General features: G+C 41.2%; 1 protein-coding gene across 1 annotated transcript in view; it reads right to left on the minus strand.

The window, feature by feature from the left end:
- Positions 1-916: 916 nt before the first annotated feature.
- PAH (phenylalanine hydroxylase) overlaps positions 917-21,774 on the minus strand; it is a 50,564-nt gene continuing 29,706 nt past the window's right edge. The window contains exons 5-13 of the mRNA XM_040984601.1: positions 18,275-18,342; positions 15,920-16,116; positions 13,746-13,881; positions 12,853-12,922; positions 8,415-8,471; positions 5,483-5,578; positions 4,836-4,969; positions 3,496-3,611; positions 917-1,551 (exon numbers count right to left, since the gene is read on the minus strand). Coding sequence (XP_040840535.1) covers positions 1,508-1,551; positions 3,496-3,611; positions 4,836-4,969; positions 5,483-5,578; positions 8,415-8,471; positions 12,853-12,922; positions 13,746-13,881; positions 15,920-16,116; positions 18,275-18,342 — 918 coding nt within the window. The 3' untranslated portion in view covers positions 917-1,507. The remainder of the gene's footprint in view (positions 1,552-3,495; positions 3,612-4,835; positions 4,970-5,482; positions 5,579-8,414; positions 8,472-12,852; positions 12,923-13,745; positions 13,882-15,919; positions 16,117-18,274; positions 18,343-21,774) is intronic.

The following is a 21,774-nucleotide window of genomic DNA, read 5'->3' on the forward strand; positions in this document are numbered from 1 at the left end:
CTGAGAAGTAAAAGATATATTATGTAAATTTTTAGACTGTAATAGTACAAGGGTTTCAAACAGATATTAAACACATAATTTTTCTTCCTGTTACTTGTGAACTATCCAAGAGGTCACAGAAAATGCACAATCAGGGAAAGTCAAAGTCAGTTGGCCATCTAGACATGACTGTCTATTATGATGAGTCCTTGCCAATGTGTTGTAAATCTGTGCAAGGCTAAGCAGAATGTGATGTTGGCCAAAGTACAGCAGAAATGACTCCATGATGAGCTTGTTGACCACCCCGATGGAGTAACTAACTTATCAAGCCCACGCTCTCTATCCTGAATCACTGTGTCATCTCCTGGTGCCGACACTAACATCTGCTGCCTTACCTTTGCACCCATGGGTAAAATGTACGAAGGCCGTGTGCTGTAAGACCTAGGCAGCCATTTCCTTCACACCATCACCTGTGCCAAGTGGAAGTGGTTCTGGGCCATTTCCCACCAGGAAACATCCGTCAGACTCACTCTCTTGATTTTAAACTCTTTGCATGGACTAAGATTCTCTGTCTTTTGCAAGCATGTCTGAAAACCTTCAAACCTAGCATGCTTAGCCTCTGGTCAGTCTTTCATGTTAGAAGATAATCAGTTAATATATTTCTAAGACATTGAGAGGAAGATTTAATTTCAAGAAAGCAAAATTTTCATAATCCTTGATGTTTTCTAACACATAAAATTTTCACTGAATTGGTGTATTTTCTGTTTAACAATTATATTCATTTATTTATTCAATGTGTACTTATGGAATGCCTACCAACTAGCCTTTGGTTAACATCTGTTACAATATAATGGTCTTCAAGCAAACTATGCAATAGAAAAATAATGCTGTAAGTTGTGGAGATCAAAATGGAAAATTCCATCACCTTAAACAGTGATATTTATGATTATAACAAAGCACATGACATTTTTGAATTATTCTGTATAATTTTAATGCTTGTAAGTGTTATAATGGGCTGAATTAAAAGGAACTTACATATGCTCAGTAACAAGGCAGCAATTAAAATCATTATTAACTCAAATAGAAGGCAAAGTTTATAGGTTAACATATAAAATCAAATAATTCTGTGCTGACAATATCCTTATATTTCACATTTAGTCAATATATTCTTCTTTAGCAGTTTTCTATATCAAATAACAAAAAGTCTATATAAATGCAAGCCCCACATTTTAAGTAGCCTTGACAAAATGTGACAGATTAATGATTTACATCAATTGAGAATATGAAATTATAAACAAATCAAACAGGGCCTCAAAAGACACATTATCATCTTTTAGACATATGCTTCCATACTGTCATTTGAGATCACTTTGGTTTATTTGTTGGCCCTCTATCTTGCTCCAAACAGATTTAATACAATCATTTCAAATTAAAGTTTGCTTTCCAGATTTTTTTTTAAAGCAAAAAGAAGCAGCAGTTGGATTTCTATTAGTGATCAGCAGATGACAGACCGCTTCTGTCTGTGCCTTCACTTTATTTTCTGGAGGGCATTGCAAAGGATTCCAACTTCACCTATAAAGAAAAAACACCATCAAAATGAGCCTCTAACTGAACGGACATACAACTTATGCATGTCCACAATGTCCAAAACACTAGGGGTCTATGGAATGCACAGCTCATCTTCAAGGAACTTAAATCTTACTCATAGCAATAGATTTAGCAAGTGGGCAGTTATGGTATAAGTACTCGGGTATTTCAGGAATTGATAGAACTAGGGAAGGAACGGAAAGTGTTTCCCCAGGCAAATTACTCGATACTCTGTTTCAAGGGATTGTTCATAAACGCTTCAACTATAGCTGAGTCAACCTAAAAGTGTGGTTACACAAACATGTGTCAGGATCACCAGAGATAATATCACAAGTTCCCAGACCTCACCAGAGATTCAACCCAGTGCTATAACTCAGGGCTTTAATTCCTAACTGGCCCTCCATGTGATCCTGATGCACGCTAAAGTTTGCCACCACATGGCCTGAGAACATAACCTAACACCCAGCCTGGATCATTCAACCACTGGGCTAAAGTATAATACTCCACTGATGCCATGCTCTTACAATGCCATGGGCCACAGGAATCTAGACTATTCGTAGAGATTGGAGGAGCCTTGAAGACATACAAGACTCCCTCACAGACCTTGAGACAACAGAAATGTCAAGAGATAATGAGGCCTTAACACAAGGATTTTTAGCCCTGAGGACCTTTTGTCTTATAAATTTATTGTTTGTGTTTTTAAAATCTTCCTTGAAAGTAATAGACTATGGATTTTTTTTTTTTCAGAAGAAATGAGGGGGAAAAGCAGACAAGAGGTATGACCTGATATCTCAACTTCTAGCCATTTGGTTGACTTCTTGAGGAAACAAATCTCCATGTGAGTGTTCATCCCTCAGATTTCTCAAAAAAGATTATTACAGGTAGTCAAAACAAAGGAGAAATGACTTTGTTCACAGCCAAAGACAATTATGGCTTGGAGCAATAATATAGGCCTACTGCAGGAAATTCAAGCCCACCTTCCTTTCTGGATTTTAGTGTCATTTAAAAAGGCAGAGATTCCTCCAAACCGGCCTAGAATTCTCTCCCCCTGTCAAAATGGCTTGGTAGTTTCATCGCGCTTAAATTTATTGTAAATGCCCACTACAGTTTTCAGGAGTGAGGCTGGATGCTGGGAACTTGATAGTGAACCCAGCATGGCTCTCCACTCAGGTATAGTTAAGGTGATGACCAAGAACAGTGTAAGGATAAACCCTCGGGTAAAGCCATCTACAGGAAGGCAAAGACATAGGGTTTCTGAACCAGTCATCCTTCAGAAGGAAATATATCTATGCTACCCTTGATGAATTGGAGTTGGATATCTCTAAACTGAAGTGAGAGAGTATTTTGAACACAAAGAACTACTAATGTATAGGCCATGAGAGAGAACGAGAATTAAAGGTTTATCAGTACTGCTGATGGAAATACAAAGGACTACAGAGTGAATCAGGTGATGAACAAGACAGCCCTAAGGGTTCTTAATAATAACTACTACAGCATTTTTATTATCCGGAAAGAATGGAGGATCAATACATTAGCTACTTGATGGCTGACAAAGTAGACACAAGCTGGCTATTCAGGAGTGAGATTCCAGGCAGAATTGTACAAACTGGACTTGTATGGTGAGTAGGAGGAAGGATAAGCAAAAGTAGAGAGACACATGTCAGTGGCAGGCCAGGTGTGCAAGGTGACATGACGCAGAAAGGTTGGGAGATTGTGGGAAAGTCGAAGAATGAAAAATAGGGCAATTCTTGCCTTTTTGCCCTGATGTTTCCTTAATGATGCATGGCTTACACTGAGATGCTTTTCTACTAAACTCGATGTGTAATAAATTCCTTACTGTAATTGTAGTGATGGCAAAAAGAAAAAGAGGGGAAAAAACTCTATCATTTCTGGGGGAAAGCATGGATTCATAAGATATAAGTGACTTACTATTGATGGAGTCAGCCAGAATCTTCAGCTGCTGGGTATTATCCAAGATCTCAATCCTTTGAGTGTACGGATCATAATGAACTGAGAAGGGTCGAGGGATCGTGGCAGCGAAGTTCCTGAAAACAAAACCACAGGCCTGAGTAAAGAATTAATTTCACATAAAGATATCTAGAATACTGTTTGGTATACACTAGTGCTAGACATGAATTATCCATTAATAATGATAATATCAATCAATTAATCAGGTGAGGTAACACACTAATCTGCTAAAATTCGTAGTGCCAAAGAGGACCCTGGGGTAGCACAGTGGAACCATAAGGGGGGTTGGAGAAAGTCTGGGCTACTTGAATACATGGAATTCAGGAAAGAACCGGAAGAGTAGAGGTGGAAGGACTGAGAGCCCTGACATAGGGAAAGAAAGTCAACCTTGCCAAGCATGGTTTTTTTGGTGTAACACCATTTCAGCTTTGATTACCTAAACCCATTGCACCGAAAGTTGGCACGATCCACTTTGTAAGGCCCTGGTGAGCTATATGTCCTAAGTCTATTGTCCATGTTGGTAAGTGTTATTCAAAAATGTTAGCAAAAATGGGTAACAGTGTATCCATATTCAGACTGATTCTCTGCCTCACCTGCCTCCCACATGGATAAAGGTCCGGTTGAAAATTGTCCAAATAAATAATAAGCATTATCTGCTCATAATGCAGAGTCTCATATTCCTAATACTGCTCCCTCAGGCTTTACTGAACACCTTGGAGATTGGTGCCTTTTTCAATTACTTTTTAAAAAATACTTTATTAAGAATTGTACTATGGGTTGGGTGAAAAGCAGAAAACAGAAGGATCCTCATCCAGTTTAAATTACACAATTATAAGAAAAGTAAATCACAGAGATGCTGGCAGTAGGGGTAAGTAGATTTCAAATAAATTGGTTAGAGAAAAACATACACACACAGATTAAATTTGAGTGGAAATGTAAAAGAGGTGATGGAGCAAGCTAGGCAGATATCCAGGAAAATGAATGGATGAAATTTTCCTAGGCTGGAAGATGTCTCTGCTTTGGTTGGGGAACTTTGTACAGAGGTTGTTCAGTGACTGCCTTTGGTGGCCACATGGCACAGGGGCAGGTGGCAGGATTGTTTGCAGAGGATAGCATGTCCAGACTACCAAAAGAGGGTGGAAAAGAATTAGGGTGGAGAAGTGGTGAGACAAATTCTATCTGCTGCAGAAACTTGCTATATCAACAAGGTCCAGAGGCACCAACCCACAACGGATCAGTGGCATCAACCCAAGCGTGGAGACCCACAGAGCTAACTGCCACCCCCTTGGTTGCCACCTCACCTCACTTTCTCCTTGGCATCTGTAAAACTCTCTGCCACGTAGTACAAGGGCTGAAATTCTGTGACGGGGTACTCCTGGACAGCTGTCTTCTCTAGCTCCAGGGGTAGCAGCTTCGGTTTGTCTGATAAGCAATACTGCAGGCACCAAGGGAACAGTTTTTACACTGAAACAGGATACGTTTTCCCAGCTGCATCTCATTGGCTATTTGTGCACCTTCATTTATCTTATCCTGATTTTTTCCACAGCCCAGTCCAAATGCAATAAGCTCAATTAACTTAAATATTGCACCCTTCACAGCTCACTTAAAAGGTACAGGCAAAACAAAAAGGAGTAACTCATTTCAGTCATTTCAAGTAAGGTGATAACTACATGGTGCAGAGGCCAACCACATTCTCTGGCACGTTTGCACATGTATAAGTCATGTGTATTGTTCAAGCTTGGGACCAGAAGGCCCCTAATTCCTAGAGACTTGGGTAGGTCACCATGACCCCAAACATGTGCAGCTGAGATCAAATCGTGGTATTGAGATACCTCTTACTGAAAGATGAGCTCCCAGGTTGTGCCCACAAATAGATGTAAATGGAATTTCAACAGTGCCACGAGAATAGGAATGAGAAATTCATCCTTCATTCCTATTGAGGTCATACCTGTAGTTCGCCAAAGGATGACAGGAGCCCTGCACCATATGCCTTTATGGAATCGCCTTGCTTGCAGAGTCCAAACTCAACAGTAAACCAGTAGATCTGGAATGGAAAGTCAAAATGAGTGAACACCCCAAGAACAGCAAAGGCAACAGGTGCCCGGGGTCACATACACGACCATCAAGTTGGGAATTTGTGCAGGTCTGTTCTTTGAACCAGTGTGACCTGGGCCTGCTTCTCTGTGTTCTAGGTCTCATCTTATCCAATGACCTGTTGAATCTAGAATTGGCTTGATAAAAGTTGTGAAGAGAAGCACTGGGGGAGTCTGAGGTATCCTCGAAAGTATAAACCCAGTAAGCTCCTCCCTTAGGACAGGAACTCTCCATCTCACTTACGTCTCCCTCTGTGGCATCAACTTGAGTAAGATGTTCCTAAGGTACTGTTGTTTGAATTTACATCGCAGGTCTGTTAGGCATAGTGGTGGTAGAGAGAGATTGGGTGCCCGAGTCAAGAATGCAAACTTGCTCAAATGTGGTGTGTTTCTGAGGTTTACTGCTGTATTTGTCTTCCCTGATAGCCCAGTCCCTTTTCTCTTGACACATTCTGGTCCAACATGTCCTAGATGTGTGGCCTCAGCCATACAGTTCTTAGATTCTGGGACCAAGAGGATCTCTAGGCCTTAGCTGCTGGAGGCAGTCATGGTTTTGGAGAAGGAGGGGTGTTTGCCAATCAGAATTTTAGCTGCACCAGAGGATGCTAAGCCTGAGAAGGCTGTCAGAGTAAGCTGACCTTTCCCCTCATACACAAGAGGAGGCTTCTGCCTAGCTCCTTAAAGCAGCAGGCATCTATTTACACAGCGGATTCAGGCAGAACACCCCCAACACACCATTCCCAGAACTGTTCCCTCTCAGAATATAAACAACATAGATTGTTGAGAAGTTAAGTTGGTGATGGGTATTTTTATCCTTCTTATGACCAATGACATAATGTTCTAAGTTCTGAGTTTATTTTCTTCTCACAACTGAGAAATTCCATTCAGGTAGGAAGATAATTTGAAGACTCCTTCTTACATTTCTGCAATGTTTGGCATTTTAAAACTCATATTCCCCACGGATTTGACTCTTTACATGTTGGCGACTCAGGATTGAGTTGTGAAGAATTGGAACTGCTGTGTCCTTTTTTGGAGATGAGGAAACAAAAGCCATTTGCCCAGGATTTCAGTGTAGATAGCAGTGAGGAAAACCCTTTGCAGGGAATTTTTGGACTTTCTGATAAATGTGAAAATTTCTAAGCTGAGATGCATCTTGATAATGGACTTGCATTCATTTGGTGCGCCCAATTCCACCATAAATTTGCATTCTTTTCTTTTCAAATTGAGTGCATTATAAGAAACGTGGCTTAGTGGGCCAGATGCTTGGTACAGAGGGTTTGATATGACTTGTGTTACCCCATGAAACAATGTTTGGGTTCGACTCCTCACTTAACTTCTGATGCCAACTTCCTGGTCATGTGTACCCTGGGAAACAGCTGGTGTTATGTTAGTTCAAGTATTTTGTTCCCTGTTATTCATGTGAGAAACCTGGATAGAGGTCCTGACTCCTGATTTTTACCTGTCTTAACCCTGGCTGTTACGGGCATGTGAGGCGTTAGTCAGCAAACGGAAGGTCTCCCTCTCTCCATTTTTATCTTTATTTCTTTCTATCTCTGCCTCTCTAGTAAAAAATGGTAATAAAATATTAAATAACTAACCAAATTCTTGACAAGAAATGTCTTTTTGTATCCATGGAGGAATTTGCTGGAATGGGAAAGGAGGTTAAAGGATGGAAACCTGCTACTATGTAAAGCTGATACTTTCATGGCTGTCCTCAGATCTGCTTGGAAGAGGAAAATGTGTCTGAAGAAGAAAAATTCATCCTTCATTTCCACTGGGAAACAAAAGATCCCAATACTCACTTCAGTGCAAAGATGGAGAGCTATATATTCCCTTCTTCAAAGCTGTTGGCTTGAATCAAGAATACTTTAAAGTTAAAAAATGCACAAGGCCATGAAGTTAAATAATATGCTACTGAATGACCAGTGTGTCACTGAAGAAATGAAAAAACAAACAAAAAACCTTCTTGCAGCAAATGATGCTACTGTGTGACCTATGAGTTAGTAAAGAAATTAATAAGAAAAATCAAAAACTGTTTTGAATAAATGAAAATAAATGCAAAAATATCAAAACCCATCAGTTGTAGCAAAAACAGTATTGAAAAGGCTATTGATCTTATATTTTGCACAAAGGTTGCTTTATATCAGAGAGAATATATGATGTTTCTTATTTGTTTTATGGTTTTTCATTTAAGTGAATGTATAGTAGTTGTGTAATAAAGGCTATCATATCCAGATGTGAAGATACACCTCTAAAATGGACTCCCAAATAAACTTAAATATATCTTGAAACTGGATGTTAGATTCTCTACCATTGCCCATACCAGCCAATGTCAGGATACACTTAAATAGCAGAATGATGGTCTTAAGATTGTTTATAAAGGACCACACTGTTGTAATAATATAGAGTAAGTCAGTGGGGGAGGGGATTCTGGAAGAGTAAGGAAAATCACAGAGCCTATGGAATTGCATCATAAAATTAAAAAATAATAATAATCCTTTAAAACACCACTTTAGCCCAAGAGCTTTGAGGATTATTAGAGCTATCTTCTAGTGTTTTTAAGATACTATGTTTAAGTTATGTCTATATATTTGCATATAGCTGATTTTATAACCAGGCCATTAAGGAAAAATCAAAATATGAAGTTTTACTTGTGCATATATAACCTACAACGTTCTGATTTTTTCCCCAAATGATTTGAATTTGAGGGGAGGTACAAAGTCTCAAAATTCTAAAGACATCGCTTAGGGCACTTCCACCATCCACCCAGGAAGAAAAGGAACTTACTGTGGCAAGTTTCTCAATGTATTCATCAGGTGCACCCAGAGAGGCAAGGCCAATTTCCTGCAATTGTGCAAAGACAGTCACTAGCACATTCAAGGCCTACCTAGTCCCAACTAAGCATTTGACTGTATGACTATAAAAGGATTATGTGTGGCTTGACGCATGAAGAAGGCCCAGAAAGGCCCTAATAGCTCTCTCAAGTCTTCCCTGGCCACACGTCACAGAATCACAACAGGAGAAACCTTTAATCATCACTTGGTCACGAGATCATCACCAATGAGGAGAGTATTTAAAGCTTCCAACTCTGGTCTCTAGCTCAGTGTCCCCCCAATTGGAACACTCCCAGTGTACTGGATGATTTTTCATCATACAATACAAAAACACCACAGGAGGACTGCAAGTAAATGATTAGTTATTTCTCCTGCAGGTGTGAACATAGCTAGAAAGTATGAGAAGCCATGGATTACCTCTTATCATATGTCCAGCCACAGAATTCTTCTAGTGGTTTCTGTCTTGCAAATAGCATTTGCTCAAGCCTGCTCTCTCTCTCTCTCTCTCTCTCTCTCTGTGTGTGTGTGTGAGAGAGAGAGAGAGAGATACTAATGTATACATTTACTCAAATGTATGGGGATGGTGTAGTGGCATAGTATGACTAAGCTTCCACCTATGGTGCTTGCATCCTATATGGGTACCATTCAAGTGTGGTTGCTCCACTTCCAGTCCAGCTTCCTACATACGGCCTGGAAAAGCAGTGAAAGACGGACCAGGTCCTTGAATAGCTGCATCCACACGGGAGACCCAGAAGAAGCTCCTAGTTTCCAGATCCTTCCTGGCTTCAGTTAGCTCTGGTTATTGTGGCCATTATGGGGGAGAGAGAGTGAACCAGCAGATAGGAGACCTCTCTCCTCTCTCTCTCTCTCTCTCTCTCTCTCTCTCTCTCTCTCTCTCTCTCTCCTCTCTGTATTTCCGCATTTTCAATAAAAATAAAAATGAATCAGATAAAAGAGCTTTTAATGATGACTTCTATGTGCCAGAACAGTGTTCAAAATCCATGTAGGCACTTGACCTTAAGTTTTTTTAGAGGAGGTGGGTGGTAAATGATACATAGCTGTGTCAGAAGCCAATAAGTTCTTTGGAAAGATGAAATGTTGGAATAAAGAAACAGGGGGAGTCAGGAGTTCAAAGAATCAGGGACAGTCTGTTACTTCATAGGGGACCCCATGACATGCATCTTGGACAAAGATCTGGCAGAGGAGAGGTTGTTGGCCTCACTAACATCTGAAGAAAGTATATCACAGGCCAAGCACCAAGCTTGGGCCATCCAAAAGCTCTCTAGGGATGGAAAATATGTAAGGAATAAGGAGGGCCAGTGTGGCCTGAGCAGAGTGAGACGGCCACTCTGGGTGACAATCAAAAAGAAATCTAAAGCTGGATATTGTAGGACTGTTTAGATATTTTAGAACTCAGCCCTTCCTTTCAGGAATGGGGAGACACTGCAGACTTTTGAGCAGAGAAGTAGACATGGTTTAGCTTAGGTCATCAAAGACTTACTCTGACTGCTGTGTGGGAGTAGAATGGAGGCAGCCAAGGGCAGAGACAGGACATCATTAAAGATGTAACTGTAGTCTTTAGAATGGGAAATAGTGGTGGCTGAGACCAGATTACTTGCAGTGGATGTGATAAGAAATGGTCAGATTCTATACACTTTTAAAGTACAAAAAGCATTTTCTGATTATGGAGTGGTATGGCAATGAGTTAATAATTTCTTCAAGTTTTTGGAAATAGGAAGTTGCCATGGACTGATAAGGGTAGGTCTCTAGGGAAAGGAAGTTTGTGTGTAATGATCCAAAACTAAGCTTTGGACAGGATGATAGAGTTGTCACCTACATAGACATGTTAAATATGTAGATTGAGTGGATATTCACGTCAGTAATTGACAATTAAAGACAGAGATGAAGACATACATTCCTTCATCATCAAGTAAGAATGGCATTCAAAGCCATGAGATGGATGGCACCATTGGAAGAATCAGTATAGAAAGAGCACTAACAATAGGCCTATTTTGAAGCAAGAGATTCATGGTCAACATCTTTCTGTCTCTCCCTGTGCTTAGCCCAGATTATATATAAAAAATAGCATCTGGGGCTGGCATTGTGTCAGAGTGAGTTAACTCCTCCCCCCCCCCCCCATTGCAATGTCAGGATTCTATATTGGAGGCTGGCTCAAGTCTTAACTGCTATACTTCTGGTCCAATTTCCTAATACTGTGCCTGTGAAGGCAACAGAGAATTCCCCAAACACTTGAGTCCCTGTCACCTATATGGGAGACAACGATGGATTCTTGGCTGCTGGCTTCAGCTTGGCACAGATCTGGCTGTTACAGCCACATGGGACAAGAATCAGTAGATGAAAGCTCTCTCTCTCTTTCTCTCTCTCTCTCTCTCTCTCTCTCTCTCTCTCTCTCTCTCTCTCTCAGCCTACTTTTCATACGAATAAAGAAGTACCTTCATTATCTCTACTCCATCCAGCTGCCCAACATACCATCACCTTGGGATTAACCAAAGCCATGAATTAATAAACCCAAGCTCAAAACACTGCCCTGTTCCCTTATCCCTTGGTCACCATTATTGATGACTTCAGGGCTTACAAAAACAAGGAACTCGGGTATTTCCAATATTTTCTTTGACTGTGTCTCCACCCCATCATAAACTGAAGTGTCAAGCATGTCCTGCATTTAGCACAAAAGGGAACATCCTCAGAAAACTCCCCAAAACGATCCTCTGACTTGTGATGTCTATATCAAAGTTGGAACTCTACAAAATTGACAGTCCCTTAGCTCTTCTTTGTTGACCTGAGCAATTGTCTGCTCCTTTTAGAGCTTCTAAATGGGGAAGGGCTTAAGAAGAATTACCACACAGCCACTGACTGATCAGAATAACTTCTCCTAGTTAGTATAAAAAAGTTCCTGTTCTTTGAGCAGAAAAACTGATTATTCCTTGACAAATATAACAAGTCCCAGATTTAACTGTCCCAAAAAGTTCATGATAGCTTGGCTACAATAAGACTTCTGAAGGTTGCTATCACTTTTGCCAACCTAACAATTTCCAAACTTTGTAACACCCAAAACTTTACATCAAAGTTAGAGTTTTCTTTGTTTAGAGAGGTCACATCTCACAAGTACAGTTCTCTGTAAGCAATAGGTCTCACTTTATATTTGGTTGTTTCAAATATCAAGTGGTGGCCTCTTTCTTCATCATGTGAATATTTATTTACCCCAGCAGAAGGAAAGGTTTGTAAGATTCACATCATAGTTGACCTAGCATTTGCTAGTGAACCCTTCCATTTGATCCTTGTACCATCTGATTCCTAATCATATCTTGGAAACAGAGGTAAAGAGTGGACTGGCAACTTGCTCCAGGCTACACAGCTGGTCAGTGGCAGGTTAGGACTATGTTAGAATTGTAACTTCAACGTTCCTGGGGTATCAGGCACTCATCTATGGTTTTAGGTTTCCTCTTAGTCCCTGCAGAGAACTAGTAGAATTATGTTGCTCACTGCAAAGCATTTTTTTATTGTTTAGCTCTTGCTTCCCACAGAAAAAGATGAACCAATATCTATTTTGCTGCTTTGATGATAGTGTTAAGACGTTTAATCCATGTGTCTTTCAACTGTAACTATTGGCATTAGAGTATTAACAAATAGCATTGTTACATTTAATCATATGCATAAATGAATGCCTGACAAGGTAAAAGCAAGCAAAGGCTCTAAATATCGGACAGAAAAAGTACCAAGATAATTTGGAAGAAAAGAGGGGTGGCTTCTGGTAGGAATCAGAGAGACTTCCATGAATGAAAAGACAGGAGATTAGCAAATTCAACAGCAAGCTTATGATTCAGAGCAAATCTGAATTATTTGGTTTCTAGAAGGAGTATTTAACTCCACAAAGCTGCTCACCTGTCTCAGGTGGGATTATAGAATTGCATTAGGACCCAGAACTATAGCTCAATTGGCTAATTCTCTACCTCCAAGTGCTGGGAGACCATATACGCGCTGGTTTGTGTCCTGGCTGCTCCACTTCTCCTTCAACTCCTTGACCTGAGAAACCAGTGGTGGATGACCCAAAGCCTTGGATTGCTGCATTAATGCAGATTCTTTCACAGCATCTGCATGGGTGAACAAGAAGCAGCTCCTGATTCCTGACTCTGGATTGGCTCAGCTCAGGCCATTGCAGCCATCTGGGTAGTACACTAGCAGACACAAGATCTTTCTCTCTGTCTCTCCTCTGTAAATTTGCCTTTCAAAAAAATATTTTTTTAAAAAAGAGCTGCATCTGATTTCTACTCCTTGTAGAACCTTGCTCTATAGTCCCTTCGAAGGTTAAACTCAGTCAGTCCAAGTCCCTGATTTATAACCAGACAGCTAAGAAAAGAGTCATTCCTTACCTGGGAAAACTGGGCAAAGCTGCGATCTGAAAACAATGGCACATGTCCCAACAGCTCATGGCAGATGTCCCTGAAAGACAGAAATCATAGAGAGTGGAGGGGAAGAGGGTTTAGTCAAGTTGGCAGTGTTTATGCAAAAAGGATGAATAGGAAGAAAGGGCGACTCATTTAGGCTTATGACTTTACTCCCCAAAATAAATGATAGACTGAGCTTGGAGTCTTGGGGAAAGGTACACATATTGTATCATGAACACTACCACTGCATGTCACCATCTTGGTATCTTCTTTTTGTGGGTGTACACAATATGCTGAGTTATTCCCAAAGGAAACTTTTAAAAATGCTGTTCTCTTAGTTTTAGGGAACACAACAATCAGGAAAGAAAACTTGCCTGTATTTGATATTGCATTTGCCAAATTCATTACAAGCAGGCTTATTCTACTTTGTAACACTGAATCTAGTGGGCAGGGGAAAAAAATCATTTGTGGCATTCGATTTGTATACATTCTTACCAAGGATAGGAGAAATATAGTGGCTAGTCACTCTACCTCTAACCAGCAGATAATCATGGCCAAGAAAGGTTAGAATCAGCCTGCTGTGTTTATGGTGTTGAGATAGCTAGACTGCCTCTGGAACTCCACATCTCTGATTTTGGAACTTGAATGGAACCTCTGTGCCCACACCATGGGGAAGCCTGGATCCTTGTTTCATGGGATGTATAAATCTCACATCAATCAGCTCTATTTGGACAGGAAAGATACCCAAAATAGATAAGCTTCAGAGTACTGCCATCAGAGAATCCAAGAAACCAGTCCTGCAATGAATCCAAATTTCATTCCTGGACCAGAGGAGCCTTCACTGCACCAGGAAGTTTGTAGTGGAAAGTGATACTCACGGTTCAGGTGTGTACATGGGCTTAGACCCATGTCTGATGTACTGTGTGCAGTGGAAGACTCGGAAGGCCAGGCCACCCAAGAAATCCCTAGAGGAAAGCAGGCCAGCCACAGGCCGGAGGCGGAAACCAGTGCAACCTGGAAGGCAAAGAATGGGAACTTAAAGACCATCCCAAGAAAGCTAGAGGAGCCTGAAGACCTTTAGATAAGGAAACAATTCTCATATTTATAGTTTCTTCAGAGCACAGGTTTTGATGCCAAGCTGACTTGTCCTCAAATCTCTGTCCCACACTGCCTTCTAGACAGATAATGTGTAGGAAACAATTCACATTTTGGAACCCAGTTTCCTCCTGTACACACATGTAGATACATACTTCTTGGGGATGTTCAAGGACAGAAAAAGTACCAATGACTATGAGGTACTTTCCCTGAGTCTAGCAAATCAGAAACACCCAATAAATACAGATCTTATTCCTGTTTGTTAAGGTTAAACACATACGCAGTATCTCTCATAGTTCCAGAGTGTGGAGAGAATTTTTGCTTCACTTGTCTGGTGGTAAGAATATGGAAGGAGCACTCCCAGATAGTAAGAGTGCAGAAGGAGCACATTTAGAATTCTGTATTGCTTCTCACACAGTCCGTCCCCTGAGGAACAGTGACCTGTGTGACTGGAGCAATAGAGAGGAAATAAATATCATCTTATCCTTTTCTGCACTTTTCTTTTCTCATGAAACCCATGGAGGAGCATATTCTGATCTACCCTTGGCCATGATAATTGGAATGCACTATATATTGGCAGTAAATTTACTATCAAGGGGTAAAATATTAGTCCATTTTGGTTGCATTCCTAAAAGGGCTTCCGGGGGACTTACTTCTGTTCTTGTGTCTGGTTTCTATATCTTTCTGTTAATTTGTCCCAAACTGGCGGGAAGTGTAACAGTGGTAAAGATGATATGTGATGATAGAGCTAACATTATGTATTAGCTTCCATACATCAGACACTGCTCTATGCACTTTGCATATCCTAACCTCACAACAATCCTGAGAGTAGACATTCCTATTATCCTCAGTTTACAGATGGGGAAGTCTGCTTTCTCGATTACAACAATGCAAGTCTCCCACTGTAGGTGTTACTCTCTTACTAATATCTTATCATTGGCCATGGTGACCTGGTTAATTAGGGAAAGAATGTCTTTAGAACTCCATTCCTCCTCATATGAAATACGAAATATTCTCTGTATTTTCAGACTGAAGCTAACTCTCCATGGATTCTGATTCTTCACCCTATCTTGGAAATCAGCCTCTCTAGATGGACAAAGGATGCAAAAGGTCATCTAGCCCACCATCAATATGTGCTTCTACAGTTTTCTCCCTTAGCTCCTTACTCCAGTTATCCATGGACGCACAACTTTAATGCATAGGAAATTCTTCATTTCTGCAACCTGTTCTCTGTTGTCCTACCTTTCCTCAGTCTGCTGGGCACATAGTAGGTAACTGACTGTTCTGTTTCACTTTTGCTGGCAGCAAGAACACCTATCTTCCCTGATGTGTCATGCTAAAAACTACATTATAGTAGATAATGTAGTTACTTCATTGAGTGACTCAGATTGCAGCTCAGTCCACCTTCACTGAGAACCTGCTGCAGGTGCTGCATGTTGCTGGCTGCTGGCAAATGAAGCATCTTATTGTCCCTCACTACATCGCCATGAGAGAAGTTGGACTGCTTATACATTCTCCACTTGGCTGATAACAAAACTGAGCCAGGTTCACACAGCTAGAGAGGGTCCATGGCAAAATTCCTACTAGATGCACAGAATAGGAATTCAAGATTTCTTGGTCCTGCGTCACACACAGTGCACTTCTTACATAAAGGCACCCTGATGGCACCCATTTCTTAACACAACAGGAGTTGTAAGGGCTCTGATCAGGCATCCTGAATTTGCAATAACAATAATACATATGTGTGGCAAAATCCATCCCTATTTGCTAGGATGGAAGCAAGTTGACAGCAGAGGCCAAAGGGAGGCAGAGAACAGTGCAAGTCAGCTTCTCCTGGGAGAATCAAGTGAGTTGCCTAGCCCAGCACACCCACTCACCCTCGCCTCTGTGTACTTGTCCTCCCTTCCCCTCTCCTCCCCCACTCCCTGCTGGGCCTTTGAACCTGATGTGGACTTACTCTGCAGGAACTGAGAAACATCTTCCAGCTGTGGAATGTTATCCTCGTGGAAGCCACAGTACTTTTCCAGAAGCGGAAAAATGTGATTGTGTTCGTAGCAGGCATGGGTTTTATACAAGGACTTCAGGGTCCTGAACACCGTGCCCCACGTCTTCTTCTCTTCCTCTGTGTATTCCACTCGAGGGATTGGCTGCCCGCTAGAACACAGACACACACACACACACACAAGGGTCTGTGTTTCCAGCAGGTTAAAGACAGAGCTAACAGGACAAGTGAGGGTTAAGCAGAAAGTCAGGGTCTGGAATCTGTGAGGCAGTGCAGCTGACTATATTGGATTTCATAACTTATCTGAAAGAACGCTATTCCTTCATACAGGATACATCGTTTTGGTTTCTCACATGAGTGAGTGATTTTATTCTGCAATGACAAAAACACCCATCCCATCAGTGCTGCTGAGGATTTGCTCTCATTTTGAGAAGTGAATTGGCTTTTTTGCTCTTCTGGCTCTCTAACTGTTCACCCAAGTGGAAATACATTAGCTTTGAAGGGCCAGGCAGGAAGCAAACATAATAAAGTAAGATTGGAGGTATAAACCAATAAGGAAAGGAGAGATTATATCCTCTATGCAAAAACATCTAATTCAGGTAAGGCAACCTTGCTGTTTTATGTTGACTGTGTTGACTAAGTGTATTATGCTGATTAAGGTAATTATTGCGTTGAGTAGATGAACTACAGATTGGAGGTTCCCTGTTGTAGTGGGCATATACTCTCTAGCTTATTGCTGCTAGGAAATTGGAAAGGTATTTGAATACATGTATTCAAATCATATCCTAAATAAGTACAAATTTTGTCAGTGAAGGAACTAAATTAATTCCACATAAACATTAAATTAATATTGAACAAAGGGTGATGGATAAATGAATAAACAGATACTAAGATAGAAGACATTTGTCTACATTGAGTTTGCTAGAATGCAAATGCTGATCCCTGCCTCAGAATCCTGAGTCAGCTGGAAAAGGAAAGATCTAGGTGTCTGGGGCTTAGGAAGTTTCCTAGGTGACAGAAGCAAACTACTGTTTACAGCTTTACTGGGTGGAGGTCAACCTAGAGACACTGAATTCCATTTCCAAGAGAGATGAACCCAATGTCTGCAAGCAAGGCTGGTGTGCAAGACAAAGCAGAATGAGACACTGGGCACTGGACCCCTCGGTGTCTTCAGCTGATAATGTCACCTTCTATTCCTGACATGTCCAACCACAGCAATTATTGACTCTATTCTAGTATTCTTATTCCCATCTGAAAAACAAGGAGTGAGATGATAAAGATGAATGAAAATAATACCTAGACAGCATTGAGCCAAGCCCCAGGAACATAACAAGGAGAAAAGGGATGTGACCCTCTACTGGTCTGAGGCATCCAGCTTCTCACCTGACCATGCTAGGGGAAGGAAGAGGAAGAAGGGTTAGGGGGCAAGTGGCCACGTTCTATGACTCCTCCTTGGCACAAGCCAAGGCTCAGGTGAGCCCAGATCTCACCAAGGGCAGAACCATTCTGGATGCTTCCAGAGACAGGAGACATAACCTTGCCAAGTCCCATCAGCAGCTTTGTCTCCGTGATATTCTAACCAAGCTGTTGAAATGCTGTGACCACAGGGTTCTGCATGACTGTCAATGTCCTCTTACATATGGCCTTTCTTTTTTAATTCAGAAATGACACTGTCCCCAAAACACTGAATTTCCCATCATAGCATTCTGTAGCTCCTGAGGACCCAAACCAGTAAATCATCCCCTTCCAGAATGACATATCTGATATTTGCACTTTCTCTGGGCTAATACAGGGGACGAGAAGAACATGGCATGCTAGACAGATAAAAATCCCAATCTGAAATTCCCCTTCACAGCTGGCTCCGACCAGATGAAAGCAGACCATTGAAGCATGGCTGGCCTAAAATTTCAAATGATTCATTATTTTAGTAAAGAAGCCAACTCCTTCCTAAATGTAAATGATTCTCTTTTTCCTTCTTCCCTGTTTAATGTTTAGAAGACCAGAGGCTGTTTGATACTCAGGAATGAGGCCTTTCATAGTTTCTTCAGACATTGCATAATTAGACAACAAAGTTAGGGAGTGAGCTGGACCTCCACAAAGTGTGTAATTTTGTTTTGTCTATGGCAAGTATTATTTCAACATATGTTATTAAAAGGAAGGTTTGGACACACACCCAGAGTCACATGTATACCACATGCACAAGCAGGCAGAAGATAGAAATCTCTGTGCTAGCATTTTCTGACCTGGGTCAAAGGACAGTGGAATAAAGATGCACTCTCCTTCCTTCCCCACCATGCAAGGCACACTTACTGGCGGTAGTTGTAGGCAATATCAGCAAACTGCTTCCGTCTGGCTCGGTACACGGGATCTTTAAAACCCTGCAAGAAAGGGGATATCTTATGCCTCAAGATTCAGGGGTCTTGTCACCTCTACATATGCCTTGAATGAGAATTTTTAAACTATGGCAGCGCATGAATCCCTTCTACTGAGTATACCCTAAACACAGTCTTAGACTTAGGGCAAACTGTCCCGCTGTATAATGTGAGTGACACATTGATGTGATACCTTCAGTTCAGGTCCAATCTCCCTGCCAGGGCATTGTGATGGGAAGACAGGGTACAGGTATACTCTGGTCTGGAAGAACCCTCGTCTGTCACACGTCTAACTTATAAACCTGATATGCTGGACAAAGTAGGTAGAGAGATGCCAATTGTGAAGACACATAGAATCCACTTAGCTCAGAGCCAAAATGTTGAGTCAAGAGCTCTGCCCCTTACCTTCATGATAGGCAAAATAGGTACACTGGCCACTTTTACAAAGTTGAAAATGCCATTTCTTGGGTGCCAACTATGTGGTGCCTTCAAACGTTTAGAAAATGCACACGATATGGTAGTTCCGTTTTCCCACAAACTTTTCAAAGTACCCTCCTGCCTGTTGAAGAGTTAGCATTTTCACAACCCACCCAACACACTTGGAAGGCAGAGCAGCATGACTGAGAGACAGACTGAGAGGGAAGGCGAATCCAGAATGTGGATCACCCAGTTCCCTGTTCTTTTCACCACACTTCCATAATTGTCAACTTTTTACAACCTGGCAGAGACCCTCTCACTGAGAACTCTGTCTTGGGACATACAAAAAAAAAAAAACGCTGTCTTCTTTGGGCTAACTTGTGAAACAGCCTTTTTTCTGACACCTTTTAAGCAGCCCATTTTGGAGTAACAAGAGGTCATGTTCGCCTTTTAATATTGAGGGTGAGGCGCATCCCTGGGTTGGAAATGGTTCCACTGACTGAAAGAGCATTCTCCAAAAACGGTGTGATGAGTCTTCAGGAGGCAAGAGATTGCTGTTACCCCTGTCATTCTCTGCTTGGCTCCTGCCAAACACATCCCCCAAAAGCTGTGCTTCCCAACACTTCAGCTTGCTGTTTCTCTGACCCACCACCCCTCCAACTGAAGGTGTCAGAGAATGGAAGCTGGAGCACAGTGTATAGCAATCTTTTTAAAACATTTTACAAATCTAATGCTCCCTGATCCTTAGATACTTTTGTTTTGTTTGCTTACCTGATTCGCTTGTTTTGTTTGTTTGTTTCCTGTTCTATCAGGGGCTATCAGTAATTACCAAGCACCAGAGGTCAATAAATGCAATGTAATTTCATCTGAAAACTAGTGGACCTGGTACACAGGAAGAATCACGGATACTTGTTGGAAGAAGAGAGCAGGGGAGGAAGGAGAAACATTTCCTAGGGTAAATTTTGAAAAACAGAAAAATCCAAATATTCCATACTGGAAAAATAAAGTAAAATTACCACCTATTTTTATTCAAAACCTAAATTGTAGTCAGAATAAGTGACTATTCAACTTAGAGAAGATTCCATGGCTTAAATAATACAAACTATAACCCTGTTATTTTCCGTATAGCACTAAATGGTTTTGAGTCATCCTTTAGAGACAAAAAGCTTAAGTACCTGAACTTAAAAACAGCCACTGGACTCATATCTATGGGGTGGAGATAAGTTAGTTTGAGTCTGGGATGAAGTGATAACAAAAGTGGGCACTACGACTGATTCCCAAGCACTGCCAACACACCCTCAAGGGACCTGACTGCTGGACTAAAGGAATGAATTTGTAGACAGTTTGGTCTATAGATAATGTGAGTGGAAGTTGATGGATTCCCACTTCATGCTTCCTCCTGGAAGAAAGTGCCCAGGAACCTTTCCCATGAACATCTGGCTCTATTGTGTTTGTCATTAAAGAATCTTCTCTAGGTGAGTTAAAATTTTTATCATCTGTAGAATTCCTATATTACATAAACACAAAATTACAAATCCAGTAGGCATCAACCATGTCAGTGGGGACACACAAGCAGCTAGATGATGTGACAAAAGAAACCCCACGCTCTAACAAATGTTACCTGCCGATAGTGGGGAAAGGGAATAGCGACTGTACCATTCTTCAATGCCATGCAGGGTTTTTAGGTTTCCTACAGTGAAAAGACATTGCTTTTATGGTTTTAAAAAGCAAAATAATGTTAAAAATGTACCTCCAGAGTCATACACTGGTGCCTGTGAACATACACATATGTAATATACTATACAGATTTTTCATGGGAGATTTTCCACCATGGCCCTTTCTAGCTCCATGTTTATACGAGGTTCATTATCAGCCTGCATGGCGTCCCTGCTAGCTGCCCTCTAGAGGGTACTGCCCTCCTTTGTGGTCAGAGAGATCTGGGGCTGTGAAGCTCAGCTTCTCGAGGGTTCGCATTCGTGGGCTGCCAGGTGACCACATATCATATCTTTGTGATATGTATACAAGGAGTACATTCAGAATGAAGCTACAGTTGGGGATGACTGATCACCCTGTCCCAATTTAGACTAATAGCAGTAATTTTGATAGCTACTGCATGTAATTTATTTATAATTACCCTGTCTCAATTAAGCTAATAGCAGCAATTTGGGTTGCACTGCCTGTAACCAAGGATGCTTGACAGGAAAATGTACTGTTGGCGAAGGAATAGTGAAAGAGATGGGGTAGGGTAAAGAGAGGATTCGAGAAAATAGAGTTCTAGAGGATGCAAAATTGTAACATCCCCCAAATCCTGCATGAAATTGCCTTCCTTCCTTATCTCATTTGTTTTGTTGGGGATGTTGAGGTGTGTGGTGTGATGTAGGGGCAGAGTTTTCAGGAGAAAGATGCTATCAAGGAAGGAATTCTAAGTCTTCTCAACAACTGAGATATTTATTTCATCATTTCTCTGTGTCTTGACTGCATTAAGCCTCAGAAATGCCATCTTTAAGCTAGTGAGAAGAGCACAGATTCTAAGGTCAGACAGGCTGGCCAGGAGCATTAATCCATTCATTCACTGAGAATGGCTTGGGATGGTCAACTCACCTCTTGAAACCTCTGCTTCCTTACCAGGAAAAACAATTCCTCATACCTGTTTTGGTGTGTTGTGTGGATTGAATTAGGCAAGGAAGGTAGGACATTAAACATAACTGATTACGTAGTAGGCACTTGAAAGAAGATAGATTTGTGCAGTTTGGCAAAATTGAGAAGCCAGGGAGACTGGCTTAGAACTTCAGAAGTCTGTGCTCTGGAACCAGCCATTGAGACCCAGCACTCACCTCTGAACACTTCAAAAAAAAAAAAAACTGCAGGGTTATTGCTTTACTACTTATACTTTGTCTAGGCAAATATCAAGAGGCTTTTGTACCCTGTAATTTCCATGCTAACTGGGAAGGATGGCATGCAGGAAATAAGGTTTAAACTGATATTTAAGTATCCACCACTGCCACCCAAAAGACACTGACC

The sequence above is a fragment of the Ochotona curzoniae genome, unplaced genomic scaffold (genome assembly GCF_017591425.1).
Source record: "Ochotona curzoniae isolate NIBS_2020 unplaced genomic scaffold, NIBS_Ocur_1.0 contig_1014, whole genome shotgun sequence".
NCBI lineage: Eukaryota > Metazoa > Chordata > Mammalia > Lagomorpha > Ochotonidae > Ochotona > Ochotona curzoniae.